Source organism: Nesoenas mayeri (assembly GCF_963082525.1).
Source record: "Nesoenas mayeri genome assembly, chromosome: 1".
Lineage (NCBI taxonomy): Eukaryota > Metazoa > Chordata > Aves > Columbiformes > Columbidae > Nesoenas > Nesoenas mayeri.
In genome coordinates, this window is record NC_137541.1 from 210,362,442 (window position 1) to 210,384,305 (window position 21,864).

A 21,864-nucleotide genomic window follows, 5' to 3' on the forward strand; every position below is an offset into this window, starting at 1 on the left:
TATCAAAGTATTTATATATATTTTTCTTTCTTATACTTTGAAGCTTTACAATACTAATGCAACTGTCTAGTTTAATTGCCACTATATGACACATGAAGTCACTGAATTTCAACCTGCAGCTCCTGTGCTCATTGAAAAGACTCCAAATGATAGAGAACACGACACTCCCTGGTAACATTAAATAATTATCATCAGTCTTGGTGTTGATATTTTCAAGTTCCCATTTCTATGCCTCTGTACAGACTAAAGAGCCACTAATGACAATTTCTTCTTGCATAGGAACCCATAAATATATTAAGGCACTTAGTCTAACTTTCTCTTCGACAAATGATGTTAAGCTCTAAATTTATCATAAACTATGTGTTGCATTACTAGAAGAAACCAGATTGGCAGGTTTTTCAGGACAGAGTTTGGGGAGGGGAAAAATAATCCCCATAGCATTGAAGGGAACTTAGCCTGTTAGAAATAATTCTTCATGGTTGACATCAAACCCAAGGAAAGGAGCAAGCCATGAGCCCAGCAAAGACATTAAGGCATTAGACTGTTTTTTAAATACAGACAAACTCCAAAACAATGTGTTTTTTCTAGTTCATTATCTTAAATTATACGCTGAGTCTTCTCTGGATTGAACATTGCAAAGCTGAACTCACCTGCCTTGTTGGTGTAGCCATGGGGATGCAAAACTTCATCTGTGAAACCCTTGGGCTTAACTATTAAAACACTAGAGAAAAAAGCAAATGGTCTTAAATTGCCTTTACTTTTGATTCTTTCTTTAATCCTATCTATTTAATCACACATTCTGTTCAAAGGGTCCTCCACATGTAAGATGAGACTCACAATCGCAAGTAGCTGCTGTTTTTCTGTTTTGCCCTGACATTTCAAAAGCTCATTTTGTCACTGGAAGGGGACTGAAAACACTTTAACCCCAACAGTTAAATCCTTCCAGAAAACATGTAGCCGTCTGTGATTGTGCACGTCTTTAAAGCACACAAAACTCTTCCCTTGTTTCATCACCTCATCTAATTTTACTTTCTTTGTAGCATCCTTTTTTGAAAACTCATTTACTATCGCAGCACCAGAGACCATCTGTTAAAATGCTGAATTCAAAACGACTCTTTCACACTGTTTTACCTGCTCCCCAATTCCACCCTCCAGCTCGCTGCTAAATTATAAGCCTATTTACCTGCTAATTCCTAGTACCAAAGATCATCACCATCACAGTATCTCACTTTTGTCTGTTCCAAAGAGAGACATCAAACTCATTTAAGGAAGGCAGATGCAGCTTATCAAGGAGAAGTGATGTGCAAATGTTACCTTACACACCAATGTATTATTTATAGCAGCTTGGTGATATTTATAAGGCTGTGAGGAGTGGATACCTGGCTGCAGTGGGATGAAATACGTATCCCAGGGGCACAGGGCAGGACAAGGAACGGGCATTGCTGCCTGGAGGTCACGAAAAGGAAGAGAAGGCCAAACGCTCCAAGATTATCTTCTTAATGTTGTCCTCAAAAATCAAGTAACCAGGAGAAAAAATAACATCTTGATCTTAAATTTTAGCTCACCTTGTCTAGCCCTTATAATTGAAAGTATTTATAAGGCGAAGTGCTGGAATGAATTGAAATAAGAGAATGTGAAAAAAGAATCATCTTCGTTTAGAAAAGCATCAAGAAAAGAGTCTCAAGAATGAATGTGTTGATTACAAAAGTCTAAATTTCTCACTTGACTCCACCATGTGCTTCACTTTGCCAGGCCGAAAACAATCTCATTAATGTTTACAGATATATAAAGGGTGAGTGTCAGGAGGATGGAGCCAGGCTCTTCTCAGTGACTACCAGTGATAGGACAAGGGGTAATGGGTTCAAACTGGAACACAGGAGGTTCCACTTACATTTGAGAAGGAACTTCTTCATGGTGAGGGTGGCAGAGCCTGGCCCAGGCTGCCCAGGGGGGTTGTGGAGTCTCCTTCTGTGCAGACATTCCAACCCGCCTGGACACCTTCCTGTGTAACCTCATCTGGGTGTTCCTGCTCCATGGGGGGATTGCACTGGATGAGCTTTCCAGGTCCCTTCCTACCCCGACATTCTGTAATTCTCTCATAGCAACAGCAAAAGCTTTTGTGCTTTTAAAATATTTGCTGTCTTCAAGGAACTGTCAAATATATCACTTAGTTGTTCATACCTTTGTTGTAAAGTCATTGCTAAGGATGCAAACAAAAGTCATAAAACATGGAAATAAAGTGGATCAGAACTTAATATGCTTAATGTATTAGGAGTGATGAATACACCTTATGCTATTTCTTAGTATCCCTTTTTTGGCTGGAGAGAGAATGTACGTTCACTGAAACCTTAAACCATTAATTAAGGCAAAGTTCTTGGGCAAAAGCGCTTAATAAAAATCTCACTCCATATTCTCATGGCCTTTCAGTCCTAGATAAGCCAGGGACACTCAAAACACCGCAGGTGACAATGAAAATTTGATAAAATCCAGAACTGTGTGTCATCTGCTTTGGGCTTTTTTTTAACTGTGTATGAAAAAGTACAGACATTACCTGGCACTGGCATCTGCAAAGCACAACAGACTGTCCAATCGGGCAGTACACTTGGTATTAAATCTCTTTATGCCATTCTGTAGCAACGTGGAACCTTCAGGACTTGGATCGTAACTCGGTCACTCTTGTGGGTCACCATTATTTCACTAAAACAAGAGTAAAAGCACCCAAACTATCAAAACCAGAACCACCTAGAATGGCACACTGGTAGGGTTATTATCTTTTTTACTGGAGAAAGAAATATGGTATTGTTCATTTAATATATATTATTCTCTTCCATCCTGAGCACTAAGTACAGTAGAAACCAAGCCAATACCTATTCCAACATAAAAATAATGCAAAACCGATGTTTCCTAACCCACTACTCTGCCATTTGCATGTTGAATTTATCAAGACGCTTTTCCACCGTGATAAACTACGTGATTTTTTCAACTAATGCTCATGGAAAACAGAAGGGGAAAAAAGGTGTATGAAAGTCATAGGGACTTACTTTATAAAATAAATGAGGTTACAGAAAAACCAACAGCACCATCTACGGGTTACTGTATGTTCTTACAGCGGTGGATACTCAGGACAAGTAAGATAAATGGGTTGGTTTAGGATTTGTATTTTTAGTTTGAGTTACTCTTGCTGGAATTTAATCTTAACTACAATATCAACAGTAAAATCACAGCTTAAAAAGAAACAAAAAAGACTGACGCAAAAAGCTGTATTAGACTTCGGATGAAATCTACTTACAGTACTTCAGCTCCAAAACCTGGGCAGTTAGGCTGATAGATGTATATACAATGAAATGATATGTCAAAGTCTTAAAATGCTTAGTTATTTATAATGAAATCTATACAAAACAGTTAAAAACGTGTTTTTATATACATTTGGACAAAAAAAAAAGTATTTTCTTCATTAGCAGAATGTATTAAAACTGGTTCTTTTGCCCCATCTGAATGCAAACCTCCCAAAGTATTGCTTCAACAAGCCAAGTCATAAGGCTAATTTCTGAAACCTACCACTGTATCCCAATTTAAGCTTTTAAACTCCCCAAACGGTCACTTTATAAACAGCATGTAAGAGTAAAATACAGATTTTTAGAAGTCATAGCTCGCTTCTGAATTCAGGGGTTCAGCTTGGAAAGATGCCGAACCATTTATCGCCCATTTTGGAAAACCGGTTTATAGCAAAATACATCCCTTCCTGCCCCATTTGTATCTGAATTAACGCACCTGTCTGTTTCACAGGAATCTTTTAAACAGCTTGGCCTCACTTTAGATTTTATATTTCAATAAATAATCCAAGATTAACAGGGGTAGATAAGCATTTCATGTGCTAACAGCACAAAGAAATGCCTCATACAGCGTTACCCTACTTGCAAACAGAAATCCACTAGCAAATGCACTTTGCAACCAGTGACTGATTTTGCTTATTTCCAAACATTCACCAATAAGAATTAAAAAGGAATCTTTGTTTTTAGGCTTATGAAAGAAAATCTTTAAGTGAGCACAAGTGCAAGGAAGCAAATTCCAAAATTCCTGGGGCTTTTCCAGCACTGTCAGAGACACTTTTTCTCTCACATGCTATTTAAAAACACAAATATTTATTCAACTTATTTTTTTGATGGTGTTTTGCTCAACACTAAGAAAAAGACACAGCAAAATAACAATCCCTTTTCACTGAAAGCTCTTTCAGCATCTGGGCAAAGGCTTCAATAGCACGAGCTGTAGAATTCGCTGCAGATTTGCTTTTTTAACAGTACATTCCACCGTCATGGGTTTACTAAATCTCAGTAATTCCATCTTTGTCGCTGGAAACGAACTTTTAAGACACAGCTTTTGCAACACCGTCTTGTTAAAACACACTGATGCTTCAAGGGTCCAATGAACAACTCTAATAAGCAAAAGTGCTCTAGGACATCACAATAAAAGGGTATCTCGGATACTCAAAATCCCCAAGATATTTTTAAAGTGCACTCCAGTGTCCCAGTTCTTTAGGGTTGCTCAGCAGAACTTTGAGAGGGGCTGGGCTCGGTGCCATCCTCCGTGCTACTGTCCACATCTTGCTCCATCGCCGTCTCCTCGTCATCAAGGCGTTGACTGGTGAAGTTGTTGAGCTCCAGGAGCCCGCTGGGTTCCACCACCACATTGGAGCTGGAGTGACAAGGGATGGAATAGTGAGGGATAGTCTAAAAGAAAGAAGAGATTTGAGTTTTAACACATGGAGTTTCCATGGGTAAATGCATCTGTGCAAGCACTCATGGAAAAGGGATATTTGGTTTCCAAGAGCAGTTTTCCCCAGCTAAGGCCCATTGCCTGTTACATTAATTATCTAAAGTTTCAAAGCACCCTTTCACCAGATCAGATGGTGACAGATAAAAAATCTGAATAATCTGGCTCTTAAGGCACCGATCTCAGCCTTGGGTCATCTCTAATGGCCTGTGATGGCACAACCAACCGCTAAACCACCAATGCCCACCATCCATCATTCAAAGAATCACAGAATCCCAGAATGTCAAGGATTGGAAGGGACCTGGAAAGCTCATCCAGTGCAATCCCCCCATGGAGCAGGAACACCCAGATGGGGTTACACAGGAAGGTGTCCAGGTGGGTTTCAATGTCTGCAGAGAAGGAGACTCCACAACCTCCCTGGGCAGCCTGGGCCAGGCTCTGCCACCCTCACTGGGAAGTTCCTTCTCATATTTAAAGTGGAACCTCCTGTGTTCCAGTTTGTACCCATTACCCCTTGTCCTATCGTTGGCTGTCACCGAGAAGAGCCTGGCTCCATCCTCCTGACACTCACCCTTTATATATCTGTGAACATTAATGTGGTCACCCCTCAGTCTCCTCCAAACTAAAGAAACCCAGCTCCCTCAGCCTCTTCTCATAAGGGAGATGCTCCACTCTCTTAATCAACTTCGTTGCCCTATTCCTCCAACACAAAGCACAGATAATACTTTCTTCAGCTTCATCTTTTTCAGACAAGACGTTCAGATATAAGGACTAGCTACATTTTTTGTATGCAACACAACAGAATCTGTGGCCTTGCTCAGAGCCGCGGTGGCACAGAGGTTGAGGAAACCAAATGGATCTGAGCTATTTTTTTCTGCTTGTGCTTTCACAGGTTCTAGAAACTAAATCTACAACTATACAACTGAAATTCTGGGTAGCGTTTTACTTTTGAAACAGCTCATGCCACAATGATAAACAATACAGATTCTCATAATACAAGGTATTTGAAGTAAAATAGAAATCTACCTTGGTCTATTTAGGGAAATGAGGACTAAAAATGAGTACAAAAAGGATGGTTTCTACAAAAGCGAAGATAGCTGCAAAGATGACTTTACAAAGGAGCATGAAAAATTTGAAAGCTCTGTACACAAATAATTTCCCACATCAGAAGCATTTTCCCTGTAAACACAAATATGGTAAGATAGTAAAACCATTTCAATCTACACCATCATTGTGTGAACATACACCATGCCAACTTATAGAATCAGAGAATGTCCTGAGTTGGAAGGGACCCCCAAGGATCATCGAGTCCAACTCCTGTCCCTGCACAGGACAAACCCACAGTTCACAAACTTGTCTACAAAGATTCATATTATACCATTCTGAGTCCTCGGATGACTTGAATACTTCCTCAGTTGACATTCTGAATACGTATTACATCATAAGACATCATATTTAAGACAAGAGAATCAATGAAAATATCAATCATCGTTTACGCAGTGACTCAAAGCATTTAGGATAAAGATCAATAGTCATTTTATCTCAGAATTGGTGAGATGGATCGTAAGTGAAGTTAACAAGATTTCTCCTGAATTTAGACCTTATTTGCTGAACTTCCCCAGTAAGTAGAACCCCACTGCTTCATTTTTTGCACTGATTTTATACTCAGAGGTAATATTAATAAATACTATAAAAAATTCTAGATCATAGTTCCACACTAAGTGTTGAAAGTCATATTTTTAAGCATTTCAAATAAAAGTACTTGGTAAAATAAGATGAGCTTGGTTTGTTTTCTTAACAGAAAAATGAAGACACCGAGGACACAGTGAATGATACAGTTCTAGACAAACTTGAGCTCAGTTTAAGAAGAACTACACACTTTGAAGTACCAAACTATCACAAGTGTAGAAAAAGAACCAAAAACTGGGGAAGGAAAACAAAAATAGTCGAACATTGCTCGGTTGCAATCATCACATCACACAGCAGTTTGCTCTGCTCAACCTTTGCCTTATTTGCTCCAGTCTTCTCTTACCTGGACAACAATTTCTGATGAACTCTCTTCAGCTTTCTTTTGTGATATATTCTGAATGTGTATAAACTGCTTTGTTGTAGGCATTCCTTGTGCATCGAGTTTCCTCTCTGTCAAAGTAGGACCAACAGCAGGAGGACTTGAACCGGGTTCTGCACGTGTCTGTTGCTGGGGGATGGAAGTTGCCGTCATCCCTACCGCAGTCACCCTCGGCACCTGGGGACAAGGTGACGACTCTGCTTCGCTAACGAGCTTACTAGCAGATATGGCCTTTTTTGAAGGATCCACTGTTGTATGTTCTACGTTTGGATCAATCTGAGCTTCCACCATAGACACTCTCAAAACATCCGCTACCGCTGTCTTCGTGGATGACTGCGTGGGGAATAAACCGGTAACCGGCAACGCCAGTTTGGGCACAGAACTGGCACCTGCTACCTCTGAAACAGGAGGCTGCCTCCCCTCAAAAGTTATCTTTGTAACAGTGGATCCTTGCGTTATAACTGGCTGCTGCACCTGAAAATCAAATTTTTGTTGTGCATGTTACAGCTAGACTTTGTTTTTCAATTGAAAATTTAACTCAATATTTCCAAGGACAGCATGGCACAAACAACATATTTGCTATTAGGAAGACAGTTGAAACTCAAGTGTTTTAACAAAGGAATTAGCAATGATGTAGTAACAGTTAATTGAAGCTTGGGGAAAAGCAGCTCTTTATGCTGCTAGATAAAGATTTTAGCAGTATAACACCACAGCAGCCTCATTTTCCTTTGGGATTTACACCCTCATGTGATGTTTGTTAACCCTCTTGTTTTCACATGTATTCCTTAAAGGGCCAAAAAAAAAAGAAACTATACTTTTCTGGAGCTAGTTAGAATGCATTATTTTTTTCATTCTTCAGTCTTTACATTTTCCCCTCCCAAGGAAAAATCAAATTACTCCTGTACATGAAAGCCATACAACTTCAGGAGAATGTAAACTACAAAGGAAGATGTACAATGGAGAGCCTTAGGAGACTGCAGTGTATTCATCTTTATTTCCACGGAAATAAAAAGTGCTACGGGAACGGAAATTAATAACGTGTCATATCTAAAAATTAAAAGGAAACAAGTGGGGACAAATTCCATGCACCAATGGTGGCAGAAATTCGTAAGAACTGTCCAATGAAACACTTCTGTGAGCTCTACAGATTTTTCCCCTATAACATGTGCTTCTCTTTCCTAGTGTCAACCTTCTGATGGGGCACTTAAAACCAGTGGAATGAGGAGTTCTCTCTTGCCAGGACAAAACACTGCTACAGCGACAGTGTCGGTGTTTTGATATACATTTTTTTTGGCCTTTTTTTGTGTTTTTTTTCCTTGAACAGCGCCGTGTATTTTGCATGCTATCAATATTCCGTTACCTGGCTTGCTGGCTGTTTCTCTGAAGAGGCAGGTAGCTGCATTTGACCCTGGGGGGGTTGGGGTTGCACGTAGATTTTTTGTGCCGTTGGTGCCTGTTGCAGTTTGGGCAGCTGCTGCGTGGTTTTGACTGCAAGCACCTGCACTACAGTTTGCTGTGGCTGTGCCACTAAGGTAGGGAGTTGCCTTTCTTTGGCCATCATGTGGGGTGGGGGGTGCTGTGCATCTGGTTTGGTCTGTGCTTGCTCTTGCTGCTGCTGGGGGTTTATCTTTTGATGCCTTATGGAAAGCTGGGGCATTTGTGGGAGTTTGTGCTGGATTTGATCAGCCTGCAGGTGGATTGTCTGCTTCTGCTTAGTCTGGAAACACTGCAGAGTTTTCACTTGCAGTTGAGTCTGTTCCAGCTGTGGCTGACTCAGTTTTTGCTGTTTTTGTGCCTGAGATTGTGTCAGGGCGGATCTGTAGAACAGGCCGGTCTGAGGATCTAAGGTGTCCATCTCTTCCACTTCTCCTTCCTCAGTTCCAAGTTGTTCGCTGTGTTTGGTAAATGCAGTGTGACTGCTTAAGGCCTTAATAAGAAGAAGTTACAGCAAGTTAGTAAAGAGAAATATAAATAAGAATACACAATATAAAAATAATTTTTAATGTTTCAACCGGACTACTTCAACTTATTTTACCACTACAGAATCTCAGCTCATGTATAAAAATACCCTTGCATGGAGATTCCACAATAAGTAAGCAATCAATAGCTATTTCCATCATGTTAAAGTGTGGCATGTCTCTGTGTGACATTAACCACATAACTAATCCTCAGTGGAGACCACGTAGCTCTCAAATGCGTCACACTAAGGTTCAAAGCCCCTAAGGTTGCAATGGCACTTGGATATGAAGCAGCGGGGATTAGCAGGTGGTTGAACAGTAGCTCCTCATTAAAGTGAGGCCCTCTCCACAATAAATTCTTATCCTTTCCTTTTGAGAGCCTAATCATCTCCATGGCTGCTTCTGCAGCTCCTCATATACCTACAGTCCACCTTATCTCAGCAGAGATCCTCTCTTCTTCCTTCCTTTCTTCCTCAAATTATCATTGCAATTTTTCTTGGGCACTGCACATTGTTTGATTTTTTTGAGGGGTTTAAGGGAGCAAGATACCTACGCTACTATGCTTTGTATACCACAGTGTACATGTATTAATAAATGGCCTTAGCAAGATGAAGCAGCCTATTCAAACACCTGTGAAAATACACTCTGAAGTGGGTTTATAACCCAAACGCAGTATTGTTCCGGTCTGCAGTGAAGTTCCTAGAAGTTAAAGCACTGCAGAGCTGAGCAGTTCTTGAACAAAGGCATTGGAGTGGCTTCAGTGAGATTTCACCACAGTCTACACTTTATTTGAAGTGTTTGGGATCCTTGTGGTACTGGTCTAAATATTATTTTACTTTTTGATTGAGAAGTTTGCTTATTCATCGACTAAAGCCTTCAAATGAAAATGACACTGTGTGCTCTGTGTACTGACCAGATTCTGCTTCATTCCTCTTCCCCCCACACTAACACCAAGATAATATAAATAGCCTAAGCCCCTGCAATACAACATATAGAAAAAAAGCAGTTTGTCGCTGTTGAAGAGGTAACAAACAGACAGGAAGAACTCATCTAGGAAGCACCATCTTTTCCACAGTGGCTGTTAATACATTTCACTTAACAGTCTCAAATAATCTCATTAACCGCTTCACCTTTTATCCCACCACCTTCACCATCAAAACATGCAATATTAAAATTATTAATTGACCCTTACACTCCGCATTTCCAGCGGCAGCAACATGACATATCCATTGAGAAGCAGCCTTGGTCCTATATAACTAATTTAACCTACTGCTATTTCTATAGAGCGTTGGGAAAAGAAAGGGTACAACCTGCTGCATGATATGGGTAATCGCGCCCGTGGAGGATGCGGGGATGGATTTCACCACGACAGAAGTCTGCGTTGCTGTCTGCGACTGAGCCACGTGCTGGAGCAGAGTCCTCTGGGGCTGGGACGATTGCTGGTGGGGCTGAGACCGATGACTGACTGAAATTAAAGAGGTCACTGGCACTTCTCCACAACTAACTGCAGTGATTTCAGCTATTGGCTTTGCATTTAAGCTTCAACTGAAAGCACATGTGAGCGAAATTAAAGATCTGAGCATGAAATAGTTATTTTACTGTAGGTTAGCTTCAACCTTAAAGCACAGATGTATTCTGAGAAGCCTCTTAAAATAGTAACTCAGGGGTTTTGCTTTTGTCTCCACTTCCTAAGTAATCATGCTTGGTTCAAACCTCCTCTGGCCTTTCTTTGCAAGTAGAATTTATACCTGATTTTCAGTTGGATTCTTTATATACCACCACCACAGCATGAGTTATTCTGTGGTTTTTACACTGCTAAAAGGACCTGTACAATTGACTGCAATTAAGAACAGCAAGGCTTGCTCGCTAAATTTCTACCATTGATGAACTGCAAGACATGCTCTCCAGAGCATAGGCTAAATTTGAAAGATTAGCAATTAGGAAACATTCAGGTATTATGAAAACAAGTGAGGTTGATCAGAAACCACAGAGCAAAAATTGGGAGACCTTTTCATGCATCTATGTCACTTTTTAGAATAGATCCGACATGATTTATGGAGCTACTGGGATGGTTGTGTAATTAAATAGTGGATTGACAGAGAAATGATCTGCTGAGAAAAAAACCCACAAACCCTTCTATATTGCAATCACTTATAAGACATTGATCAAAATATTTCCATATCAGTATGGACAGGCATAAAGTATTTGCCTTAATTAACCCTTTAGTGACAAAATAATAACTGAAAGAGAACGAGCAACATTAAGCCATGTTACAGCTGAACTTTAAAGTTTCTATTGGCCTTCCTGAAAGTTAAAAGAAAGCTCATATTTTCAATTAATATTATAATTTTACTTTCCCACTCCAAGAAAGGAGTTGGATTATATCAATACTGGCCTGCATGCTGAGCCAGATCCATCGTGGAGATGCCCCAAAAGTTCCTGCACAATTCAAAAGTTCATTTAAAAATAAAGTTTCTAACCTATATGGTTGTGTAGATATTCTTCCGAATGTGAACCAATACAGTGTTGTCTTCCTGAGTCTGCAGACAGACAAAAAACGGTGACACTAAGATGCGTGAACCACTCCCTTCATCTCACGAGGAAGCAAACGTTGGATCCCAGCTCCCACAAAGATTAAAATGTGCTTAATCCTTTGGTCCAGGCTCACGCAGGAGATTTCACAACAGATTATAGACTGCTTACTATCTTAATACTGGGTAGACTCCTGTGTAGCAGCTCAAGTTTTATAGAAGTTCCAGTATTTCAAACAGTAATCACAAGGAATTCTCAAACTTTTGTACTTTGTATAGCTTCATAAAATTTCTTAAATATACAAAGATACTGAGTTTAATTTCCACTTTTCCCTGCATTCAACTTTTACAGCAAGACCCAGCAAAAACTGGAATCTTGAACAGAAGCACAATGCACAGCACCTACGTCCGTGAAGATAACTGACTGTTAGTCGGATCACTTTAACACTATTTGTTGTACTTCTGAGCTTGTTTTAAAAGAGATCCAAGGGAACATGACTCAAACATTCCAAATTGAAGCTGGGCACAGTAATTGTTATTTAAAAGAATAACAGTAACATCCCCCCAGCTCCAATTTCATACAACTTAAAGTAAAACCATACAAAGGATGGAAGCACGGAGGTACAGAGCAGCAAAAGGAAAAATATCAGTTCAGACACTAAAAATTCCAGTTAGATATGTACTGACAAAATTTAATATAATCGAGTTTTATTCTTCTTTTCCAATGAAGATTTTCAACACACTTTTGTTTTCATCTTCCAAGTAAAGTAGGGAGAGCGATAATGCAGACTTAAGAAATTAAAATAGAAAATGGGTAATTTTATCCTCTCATGTATGTACGGGAAGTGGCTCACACCCAGTGTTCTGGGGTAGCACGGTACATCAGACACATGATATAATTAAGAGCTGATTAGTGGAAGCAAGTCAAGGACTTCTATACAAGAGGACATCCAGATAGGAGGAGTCAAGTTTATAAAAAGTTAAGAGCTGAATCCCCAAAATAATTTGAATTTGAATGATTTATTTGTTCAAAGAGTGCAAATATAACAGTTCAAAGCCTTCCAGCAAACAAAGAAGCTGTGGACTATGGTAGCATTCTAAATGCACACCCGGCTTTAAAAGCCACTTAGTCCTGGTAAGGAAGTAACATTTTGCAAATATAGATTAAACAAACTAAAAAGTTTGACTCCTCTAGATAGAAAAGATGCGTTTCCTCCACAGTAAATTATAGTGAAACACAGTGATGAAAACTCATTGTGAGAAAACTCCAAAATGAGTTTTGCGAACCCCCACATCAAACTTACCAGTCGTGATATATTCAGCAACTAATTCCGACTCTACTACAGCAATTGAAGGGCTTTCTGGAGAATGTCTCTTTTCTTGGGTCATCTGGATTGGGACAGCCATTTGGCTCAAGTCAATGGTAGGCTGCCTTGGCTTCGATTCTAACTTTTCCTTCACTGCTTTAGAAGAAAAAACATAAAATAAACATCCAAAACATGAACTTCTATTATTAAAAATACCTCCAATAAAAATGCAAAAGTTTAATTTAATAGTGAACATTATATAAGAGATTAAAAACTGTTACAGGATAAGAAAGGAATCAAGTTGATTTAAGGTAGGTGCTTTTTAATTACAAAATTTATTACAAATGGCTGCTTAAGCAAGTAATAAGCTTTGATGTTATTCTAAACAACCGCGTGTGTTTTCACACCTGTTGTCTGCTGAAGTTCCAGCAAAGCTTTTATTGTGGAAGTAGCTGACTGAGATTCACTGGATACATCCTGGTAAATTATTGTTGGGCTTGTATCCACAGCAATTTCATGTTCTGACCAATCTTGACTTCTTGAAGCAATCACATGGACGACAGGTTGAGAATCTGTTTGTGAAAAGAATAAAGGTACAGAGTCATCATAGAACCATTCTGGGATGAACCATCAGCATTTTAAGCATTGCCAAGGATGTATACTCTCATTCTGCAATACTTTTTATTACAAGTGGTTCTCGAAGTAAAACACTGCTGATATTATGAGCAGTTTCCACCGACAAAAAAGATTCTATATTTCAGTTGCTTATAAAGGCTTTGGTTTGAACAACTGAAGTTCAGCAGGTTTCTTTCTACAGTGAATTCGCCTCGAATTGAACTACTGACAGGTTTTAGCAGTTGTGATCAACATGTGTTCAGTGCTCTGAATTAACAGCTCCTAGTTTTTTAAAGTGTGTTGAATCTTAATAATAACTTTAAAAAATTTGCTTAAAATAACAGTATAGACTAACAGTTACAGAATAATATAGGCAAGGAGACTGAACAGCACAAAAATAAGTACACATTTCACCAAAAGACATTTCTTTTTCATTTAATGGAGTGATACACCCTATGGTCTCTCCTGACTGAAAGTTGGGTGTTACTTATGCCCTATTATTTATTCCCCTCTACCAGATAAGAGCAGCTGGATCTGTATTAAGGCCTGAAGCCATGGCAGCATCTCCACTGGAACTGCATATCTGATATTTATGTTCTGATGCACACATATGTGCCCATAAAAGGACCGAAATTTATGCTGGTCCCATGACAGTCATGCACTGGAGAGATGCTTCAATATACTCAGGGAAGAGGGTGGCAGGGCATGGGCTGCCAAGAAAACACAAAAAACAGCTACACCGGCTACCTGTGACTCCCCAAAAAGAAGAAACAGGCTGCAAGCCACAAATACTGTAACAGCAAGCCAGAGCTCAGCAAAAATATATCATCTCTGCTTTTCAGACAAGTGGAGGCATAGAGTAAATAGATCATAAAATATACATTGAGCTGTATGGGAAGTGAACAATTAGACTCACTGCTAACAGACTGGGTGAAAATCTGTGTAAAAAGAGATGCAGAAAGTTAACTGTTGGACTCAATCTTGGTCTCTTCCAACCAAAATTATTCTGTGATTCTATATAAAACTATATAAATGATTGGGAGATGGTCCGTTTGTATTTTATGTGACACTAATACACACCTTGGGAGCTCTGGGAGGACTCTGTAGAAGAAGAGCTGCTCTCAGTGTAGGTTTGCGGTTCTTCTTTCACTTCTGGGAGAGACGAGTTTCCTGTCTCTGCCACCCTTGACGCCTGCTGTAACGTCTCGGTCACCAGCTGCCTGGTTTGTTCACTCACAACTGTTGCTTGAAACGTCACCGGCTTTGGTTTTATGAGAACCTAATTAGAAAGAGAAATCTTGTGTATACCAAGAGCACTCAGGAAAACAGATTTGAACAATCGGAGTACAGGGTGCCACTCAAATAGATCAATGTACAAGACCAACAAAATAATTCACTGAAAACGTCTACCTGTAAATTCTGCAGCTCTGGTCATTAAACCACAAAGCCCGAGTACATGGCGATGCACAAGAATGTACTTCTCACGCAGTAGTTTGGAATATTTAACACAATAAACCACTGAACAGTCATTTTTCAGGGTTGGATACAACTATGGTGTGACAAGAGAAAGCTACGCAAGTGAGCTGCAACATGCACTGCGCTGGTAAGGACAAGCATCTCCCTTGCACAGCCCACAATAAATAGTCTTGAACAATCAAGACAGACAAAATATTATATCTGGTAAAAGTTTAGCTCTTTTAAATACTAGGTACAACCAGAGAAAAAGCTGAAACTAAAAGCGTCCAGCAATAAGCCAGATTCCCTGTATACAGCCCCACCAGCTATATAAGGTTGCAGGGACAACGTGAACGTACATTAGCTAGAAAATAACTTCAATAACACCTCAGATTTGATGGACGACCAATGTCCAGATTCTGCGTCTTTATTTCCCGCAATCTAGCCGTTAGTTGTAAGACTTAAACAGGCATCCAGAGCCATGAACAGGAAGTTTCAGCTCTGTGAAAGGCTTTGTAAATCCGTTTGCTTTGCTCTAGGCCTCCAGAAACAACTAAGAAATGCAAACACGGTGCTCAAAAAAATCAAAATCAAGGCCACCTCAAAGCCTTATTCCCCACAGACATATATTAATCTTGCAACAAATGCGGCAACACAGTGAAAAATTATTTACTTCCCATTAAAATTTAGGGGTACATTCCAAGACAAAAATGGGTCCTCACTGTACCTGCGTTTTCCCTTGCTGACCATAAACAATTTTAGTTGGGATGATTTTGGTGGCTGGCTGGACCGTGGACCCTATTCCTTTTGGCTGTGTAACAATCATTTTTGTGATGGGTCTTGTGGCAGTGATGATAGCAGGTTTTGCTCCTGCTGGCACTGCCTGAATAGTTTTCTCCCCCTGTAGAGAAGTCAAAATTTACAGGTTAACTTAATGAAATTCTTCAGAGAGACCCACTTCTCTAAAAAAATACACAGTTACAGGTGAATGTGTGTACCATGAGATCAACCTGCTGCTGCTGCAACTAGACTTGATACAAAAAACAACAACCATGAATAAAAACCCCTAGGGTTTTGAATGCAAAAGCTACCAAAATCCCCTTTTCCATTACTTTACCTTTTGAGCAGCTCTGAAGGGGTGAACAAAAAGAATTAACTAAAAGATGCCGACAGGTTTTTTGAAGCTGTTTCAAAGATTTCACCTAAGTTGGAACTTTCCTCAAATCCTTCGCAAATGTTTTATAAAACCTCTTATTTCTATTAACACTAACTTGGGCAAGACAAAACTTCAACTGATATTCTAAAAAGAAACTATTTAAATATAGTTCTTTGTATTATCCTTATGACCAAGATATTAATTACACATGGTCATATTACATCTGACTTTGAAACAGTGCTGACAAATTATTAGACTCCTGCTTGCTTAAGAAGAGCAAAGGCATTAAGCATGGGGTATTTTTTAGCTCTGCACAGTAACAAACCAGACAAGGAACAACACTGGCTGCCAGTTATCCCAGTATTTCTACTAATTTCCATCAAGTAGCTAGAAAACCCAAGAACCATACTTGTTTCAGAAATACCAGCACATTTTGGTGGTTCCTAGTGTGTAACATCACAAGATTTCCACTTGTGTGAAAACAGAGCTTTAAGTTTTGTAAATTAAGTTAGTTCAAAATCTTTAAAAAAAGCCCAAACCTAAAATGTTTACAAAAATTCCAACTCCTTACTTAGCTATTTAAGTAGATTTTTAAAGATGATTAATGGATTAAATGTCACAGTTCTATCTAGGAACATAAAGCACATTCATCATTTTTAGTTACTGGCAGTTATAGGTAAACCCGGTTGAAACTGGAAACTTGATTTTGTTCTTAGTACACATCAGGTTATCCAGAAAATAATTCAACACTACACAATACCCAGGTACAGGATGTTACAGTGTTACACACCACAGGAATTGAAAGGTGGTATCTTTTCTTCCAAAAGATAAATGGTTGGAGATTAGAGTTTATAAACAACACTGCGGTTCTCACTAGAGCACCAACAGGGTAAGAATCTATTCATTTTCTTCTACTTAAACCCTTTGGGATTGCAAAATCATTAATCATGCAAAAAATTCAAGCTCAAAAGTTATTTTCCTTTAACTTTGAGAATATTCCCAGTTGCTTTAAGTATCTTTCATATCCTGCAAAACACCCCTGACATTAATGCGTGCTCTGTTAAGGAGCTCATGCACAATTTGCTTTTAATCAGGACTTTAGCAGAACAAAAGAAGCAGCCAGCGCACGCTACCAGTTTGAGACTTGAAACTCTTACTTACCCCAGCATTCAACAGCGTTGTGACAACGTTTTTGCCTGGAAGCCCTTGAATTGTTGTTCCTTTTCCAGTTGTTTTTTGCACGACGATCACATTGGGTTTGGACGTCATTGGAATTGTAGTGATTTTGGTTGTAGTTCCTAAATTTTTGTGGGAAAAGAAGTAATGTGCGGTTTATCACATGTACATTTCCTTCTAAGGTGGGAGCTGGTGAGATATATACAAATCATTGCATTGAAATCTGACAGCATAAAGAAAAAGGGCAGTATCTGGAATGGGAATTTATGTCACCTAACCCAACGTATAAAGATTAGATGCTCACTCTACAAATCTACAGTAAAAACAGGCATGTAATTTGTTCTATATTAAGACAGTCAACTCCTTCTTGCAAATTATAGAGCAGACTAATACAGCTTTCTCAGGCTAATATGTTTAATTTTTTAAAGACTAGAAGTAAGTGGGATAAGGACACCACTAATACTCAACTCAGGGTCCTATTTGCACAGACAATATTCTTCTACAGATCACCTCTGTAAAAGAATCTACGTACCAAGAATCTATCTCTGGTCAGGAGAAATACCATCTCTTTTTGGCATGGAATTGTGATACAAGTGACGAGTAGTGGATTTAAAGAAGGAAAAAAGAAAAATACGCTATTGCTTTAAAATCAGTTCTTGAAAGTTGTGTTCGTAAGTATGGGGATTCTTTTTTCCTTTTTTGAAGAGTTCTGTGGGTTATTTCTGTTCTTCTCCCAATATTTAATTAGCTCCATTCCCCATATCAGGTTTTTATTTACCTGCAGTGACAGGTAATTCTCATCAGCCCTTCACAATCTACAAGAGTACATAGCGATATGCAAGTCACCAGTGTTATCAGACTGTAAATTAATATCTACTCGGACAGTTTTTAATCACACATTCCATTATCTCCTTGAAGAAAGTACCACTCAGTTGGCAGAGCTGCAAACCCAACAATTCCCCTCTCTACCTTCTACCCAATTAGTTATGCCTGCAGATACTCCACTACATATTTCAGAGTAATAATTCCAATCGTGGGAATGGGAAGACACACTGAGATTATGATTTTCTTAATTCTCATGTAACCTCATCTGGGTGTTCCTGCTCCGGTAGGGGGATTGGACCGGATGATCTTTTGAGGTCCCTTCCAATCCCTAACATTCTGTGATTCTGTGTGAAGCATCTAGATACCTAGAATACTCCTTTCCTAGCAAAAAAATACAAACAAACCAAAGCAAACAAAAACCCAACCCAAAAATCAACCAAAAATCCCCCGCCACGAAACAATAACCAAAAAAAACAGACATCCTTTCCAAACCTGTGTTGTTTCAATATAATCGCTATTCAAGACCAGCCAAGGGTTTCCCTGCATTAGCTGGTGCTCAGGAGAACAGTATTTGCATTTGAGTATAAACTGACTAATAGATCTAGAAATCTTAACAAGTAGTTATACCCACAACAGCCTAAAAAGAGAGTTACTCATTTCCAAAGAAGCAACTTATCAGTCCAAAACATCATTTTGGAGAAATTAGCACCTGAAAAATTGCAGGACCTCTACCAGACCACACTGTGGATTTACTGGGTCGTTCCCAGTGACAGGAACTGGCTGGTGCTACATGGAGCCTTTGCTAAGCACCAACAGTGGGACCTCTAAGTAATTTAAAGATATTCCTAAACATGAAAAACAGATCCTGCCAGACATCTGCTTGGAAATGCCGCAGATCTTCTCTGCGTTAGCGCTGGTAAAAGTTCAAAACAGATACTAAAATTGTGACTGGTGCGAGAATGCTTGGTCCCAGTCCTAAAAAGACCCTGTTTAAATGCTAACAGAGAGCACTGAGGCTTGGCAGCAGACTAACATAAAGCAGCAGGTTCTGCTTGAGGCTGGGAGGAAAAACTTGACTTAGAACATGGGGTAAGGGAAAGACCGGCTGACACTCACAAAAGAAGAACAGGATAAGGTGGGGACTGCACAGCTGAATTTAACATACACGGTTCATTTTTATTCTGGTTCTTTGGACGTATTGTGGCATAGAAAAAAAACCAGCATCCAGATTACAGAATGCTTTAAACTAAGGCTAAAAGATTTTCCTATCTTTCAGCCTTCTAACACAGGAAAATACAGCAGTTCTCCTTCTCTACATTTCTTTTTTCCCCCCAGGCTTTCCTCACATTAGATGTTTCCTTCTTAGACGCAAGAATTACTGCAATCCTTAAGAACACCTCACCTCCATAACTTCTACCCGTTATTCTCTTCTTCAACCTCAGCTATTTTTCTTCTGAATTATCTTCTCCAATAAAGGTCCCAGTAACTACTTGAGCAACCCACAGAAAGGCCCTGAACAACCTAAATTTACTCTTGAAATAAGTCTTCATATCAAAGTGCTCATGTGCCTACCAGAAACAATATTACTGCTGATAATCTTCCCTCCCAGCGTAGCCAGCGATTTCGGTACCACGGTGATGATGCTACCGCTTGTAGTTTTCACGTATGTAGCAGCCCCTGGAGTTCCAGCCATCCGAGCCCCTATAGACGGGCTCACCGTTGGCCGCGTATATGGTGCTTGAGTTCCTGTTTTAAAGACAGAACAAAAAATCTTGCCGTTAGAACATGATATTTTGTGGAAAAATAAGTTTTGGGGGGGGGGGGGGAAAAAAGGCATTAGATTTTATTCAGAGACCCCACACTGTGATTCATGACCACCTTTTACAATGCTAGTACTTTTTAAACCTGCAGAGCAATATTGAATTATACACCAACATTAAATTAAGAGTTTTCTGAACTACTTTACCAAGTGTTCTGTGACTTATGTCCTTGTGCCTAAAATTTTAACTTTCAATAGGTGTTTGGATTCTGCCTGTATGTTTGGCCCTTACATTTGATGACACGGCCATAACTAATCCCTTCCTCTCCTGAAAGACACCCCTACTCTTGCTTCTCCTATATGATAAGTGGCATTTAGAGTGGTATTTAGACCGGTCGTTGGTAGTGTTCTTTATCGTTTTTATAAAGAACACTACCAAGGACCGGTCTAAATACCACTCTAAGACAAAAATCTAATTTATGGTGATAATGCAATTTTGTAGATTCAGCAGCACGAAAGAAACCTCCTGATACAGTATAAATGTTGTTTTTTCCTACTTACTTCTCAGAATGGAAATGGATATGAATCCATAAAATAAACTTGCTCAAAATAATAATAATAGGAGTTGACAGCTACACGAAGATTGTAATTCCATTCTGCTTGTACGGCTGCAGACAGTGCACTACAGACCTTAATTGCTTAAGACTACAGAGCAAAACAGATTGTTACAACAAGAAAGCCAAGTGTTCAAACCCAAGAGAGCACAACACAGGTTTTCCTGATCAAATGAACTGCAAAACTTCTGGATTTCTTTTTTTTTTACGTACTTAAGAACGTTTTTGTGAAGCACTTTAAAAAAAATAATATTAGCCATTATTTTATGCTAATATTGCCAATCCATGCTAAAACTCAGAAAGTAAATCAGAAGTTCTCAAAATTAGGATAAAGCTTCCTTTCAAGTCTTCTCCATACAAGTTTACAATCTGAACAGTCGGCATTATTTCTGAATCCTTCATCGGTACCAAAACACAAATACAATTAGATCCCCAGAAAAATATAATTCAGTTTACTGGCCTTTTCATAAATTCACTGCAAGATTATGAGCAAGTCACATGCCTTTTAAACTCCATATATGTAAAATAGGAATGATGCTGACCTATCTGCTTGAGGTACCTGAAAAGTTAATGTAAATCATTTAATATAAGGTGCTACGGAAGTGCAAAGTATAAGCTGCAAGGAAATTTTGTTTAAAATAAAACCTAGTGGGGAAGGAACAATCATATTTTCATGTTCAAATTCAAAGAGGTTGTAAGAGCAATAAAAGAGCACTCAGTGTAAAAATCCTCATCTACAATAAATATCAACAGGATTGTGGATGTGCTGTTGCGCTCCCTGTTTACAAGAGAGAAGTGACTCTTTTTTCTACTCTAACAAACCATGTTTGATCACCTGTGTGTCTGGGTTTACCCTCCCTTCCCTTCTCAGAGCCATAACTTACCAGTGGGAGTAGTGACCAGTTTAGTTGTCATGATAGTCCCATTACTGCTAACCACCATAATGGGTGAATTGCTACTGCTGGGCAAGGTCGCTGTAACTGGTTTGGGAAGGATTTTACTGGGTTGCACCTGTTGAGTGATTATTTTAACACCTAGGAAAGGAGAAAGGTCACTGTTAAAACACAGGCACGAAAAGTTACTTTCTGAAATGCTTTCTCAGACCAAGCTCTAGTGGGCAAGTAGCCTCACAAGGCCCATCTATTCATGATATTGAAAACATATATTTTTTTTGTTTGGGTTGGGTTTTTTTGCCTTTTCATTTGTTTGGGGTTTGTTTGTGGGTTTTGTTTTGGTTTTTTTTTGCAAATACCAAGACAATCACCATCTTTGCCTTTCATGTGCCTGTTTCAATTCCTAACTATTCCCACTGAGGCGTGCGATTCCGTTCCATCATTGACTTGTCGCAGTGATTTTTAGCCTTTTCTGGTCCATGATTCCAATAACAGAACGTTTCCCAAGAACCAACAGGTTACAACCAATACTTAGTTGGTTCATATACATGAACCATCTAAAAGTGAAATAGTTCTTCATCAATTTAGTCTGTAAGTTTTAACGTGTCTCAATTAGCCTCGCTGAATTTCATCCTTCTAAATAAATATTAAAAAACACGCTTTTCTGGCAAAAAATATTAGTGTGTGTAAGGAAGCAACCGCCACACTGGCTATGGAAGGTTGCTTTAAGTAAATTG

General features: G+C 39.2%; 1 protein-coding gene across 6 annotated transcripts in view; it reads right to left on the minus strand.

The window, feature by feature from the left end:
- Window positions 1-3,317: 3,317 nt before the first annotated feature.
- The window catches only part of EMSY (EMSY transcriptional repressor, BRCA2 interacting), a 40,558-nt gene continuing 22,011 nt past the window's right edge, over window positions 3,318-21,864 (minus strand). For 2 of the 6 annotated variants that reach the window (XM_080339894.1, XM_080339891.1), the window contains 11 exons: window positions 19,434-19,607; window positions 17,022-17,158; window positions 15,432-15,605; window positions 14,330-14,528; window positions 13,042-13,206; window positions 12,632-12,790; window positions 11,277-11,336; window positions 10,107-10,261; window positions 8,199-8,765; window positions 6,803-7,312; window positions 3,318-4,727 (listed from right to left, as the gene is read on the minus strand). In XM_080339894.1, coding sequence (XP_080196020.1) covers window positions 4,533-4,727; window positions 6,803-7,312; window positions 8,199-8,765; window positions 10,107-10,261; window positions 11,277-11,336; window positions 12,632-12,790; window positions 13,042-13,206; window positions 14,330-14,528; window positions 15,432-15,605; window positions 17,022-17,158; window positions 19,434-19,607 — 2,495 coding nt within the window. In that variant the 3' untranslated portion in view covers window positions 3,318-4,532. Of the gene's footprint in view, window positions 4,728-6,802; window positions 7,313-8,198; window positions 8,766-10,106; window positions 10,262-11,276; window positions 11,337-12,631; window positions 12,791-13,041; window positions 13,207-14,329; window positions 14,529-15,431; window positions 15,606-17,021; window positions 17,159-19,433; window positions 19,608-21,118; window positions 21,269-21,864 lie in introns of all 6 variants that reach the window. The other 4 variants (XM_080339896.1, XM_080339892.1, XM_080339895.1 and 1 more) reach the window with 4 other exon arrangements.